The 2,040-nt window shown below is 41.9% G+C and overlaps 1 protein-coding gene across 1 annotated transcript; it reads left to right on the top strand.

Moving 5' to 3' along the window:
* The first annotated feature begins 358 nt into the window (after nt 1-358).
* Nucleotides 359-1,288, top strand: LOC136175276 (olfactory receptor 4C45-like). The gene has a single exon (XM_065945592.1). The coding sequence runs from the start codon at nt 359-361 to the stop codon at nt 1,286-1,288; it is 930 nt and encodes a 309-aa protein (XP_065801664.1).
* Nucleotides 1,289-2,040: the final 752 nt, after the last annotated feature.

Genomic DNA, 2,040 nt, shown 5'->3' with positions numbered 1-2,040 from the left:
ATTTGTCCCCCAGAGTAAAAGACATGTCTGTGAGACATTCAGAGCTAAAAAGAAAATTTAGAAGTTAACTGCATGTCAATACTGATTAAAAAAATCTTGCTTTTATTGTGGTATTTGTAAGGTATTGTCACAATATATTTAAATTATATGAATCAGGAGAGACTCAAACTCCTCCCATTCTTCTCTCCAGCTAGCTGTAAAATATCAGAGGTAAGTGAAAAGAGTAGCTCCACCAGTCCCAGGGACCTGGGCTACAGAGACGATGAAGTATTTTCTATCAAATTTAAAATATCATCACTCAGAAATACTGTGATCTTTCCAGATCAACCATGTGCTAATAACAACTCAAGAAGAATTGATGGAGAGGATGAGCAACGTAACAGAATTCATTCTCCTGGGCCTGACCCGGAACCCAGGACTGCAGACACTCTTATCTGCTGTGTTTTTAATCCTCTACTTGATCACATTGGCAGGTAACCTGCTCATCTCAGTCACCGTTTTCACCAGCCCAGCCCTCGGTTCTCCCATGTACTATTTTCTGTCCTATTTGTCCATGATAGATGGCTTCTACTCTTCCTCCATAGCACCCAAGTTGGTCTTTGACTTGGTCTCTGGAAAGAACACAATTTCCTTCAGTGGCTGCATGACTCAGGTCTTTGCTGAGCACTTCTTTGCTGGAGCCGAGATTGTCTTGTTGATTGTCATGGCCTACGACCGCTATGTGGCCATCTGTAAGCCCCTGCACTACATGACCACCATGAGTCGACCTGTGTGTGCTTCCCTGGTTGGAATGGCTGGGGCTTTAGGCTTTCTCCATGGAGGGGTCCAGATTTGGTTCCTGGCTCAGTTGCCGTTCTGTGGCCCCAATGTCATTGACCATTTCATGTGTGATTTAATACCTCTCCTGGAGCTAGCCTGCACGGACACGCACACTCTGGGGCCCCTGATTTCTGCCAACAGTGGGTCACTGTGTTTGCTGACTTTCTCAATGCTGGTGGCTTCCTACGCTGCCATCCTGCGCTCCCTGAGGACCCACAGCTCTGAAGGGCGCCGCAAGGCCCTGTCCACCTGTGCCTCTCATGTCACAGTTGTCGTCTTATTCTTTGTACCCTGTTCATTCCTCTACCTCAGACCCACGACCTCCTTTCCCATTGACAAAGCTGTGACTGTGTTTTGCACCATAGTAACTCCTATGCTGAACCCTTTAATCTACACCCTGAGAAATGCAGAAGTGAAAAATGTCATGAAGAAGCTCTGGGGACAAATAATGAAAACTGGTGATGAATAAACCTTGTGTGGAGTATTTAGGCAAAAAAAGAAAAATCTAGTGATGTTTTACAGAGATTTTCTCCCCTTCTTAATTGATTGAACTGGGAAGATTCTCATGTCTGGATCAGTCTTCTCTGGGGGCTCATACATTGTAGCCAGGGTTGATATTCAGAAGCCATAGTACAGACAGTGCCAAGAGCCCACACTAGTCTTAGGAGGCCATGAAGTGTTTTCATTTCTTTTACAACAGAAAGAAAGAAATTAATAGAATCCAAATGCAGCTTAGATTATAGTCATCTATACAGCAATGCAGTCAGAAAAGATAATTTTTTACATTTTGATGGCGGAGAAGACCCAAGAGGATAAACGTACCAGGGTCCACAAAAGTCATAATGTTGCCCTGACTGTATGAGACAGATCAACAGCAATATTCTTGCACACTCGCTATACCCAGCACCATGGCTACAGTGAAGCTTTATTTTAAAAGAGGGAAAACCACTACGCATGAAAAAGGGACAGAACAGTAGGAAATAAATTTTCAAAAAGAACATTTATACACTTTTTTTGATCTTTCCAGGTTTGAGAGGTTTATAAATAAAATAAACACAGCAATAAAAAGAAATTTTTACTTATCACAATCCCACAAAGATAACATTTGCACACAGAAGTACTTTTTGAAAATTACATTTCTTCATTCCCTGTAGTATACAAGAGTTTACAAAAAGAATTAGAAACAGAATTGGATGGCATAAAATAAACATAATTGATGAA

The sequence above is a fragment of the Muntiacus reevesi genome, chromosome 9 (genome assembly GCF_963930625.1).
Source record: "Muntiacus reevesi chromosome 9, mMunRee1.1, whole genome shotgun sequence".
NCBI lineage: Eukaryota > Metazoa > Chordata > Mammalia > Artiodactyla > Cervidae > Muntiacus > Muntiacus reevesi.
This window is presented reverse-complemented; position numbering and strand designations above follow the sequence as displayed.

What these genes read in the sequence shown, in the direction of transcription:
- LOC136175276 (XM_065945592.1), top strand. Translation starts at nt 359, where the DNA reads ATGGAGAGGATGAGCAACGTAACAGAATTCATTCTCCTGGGCCTGACC.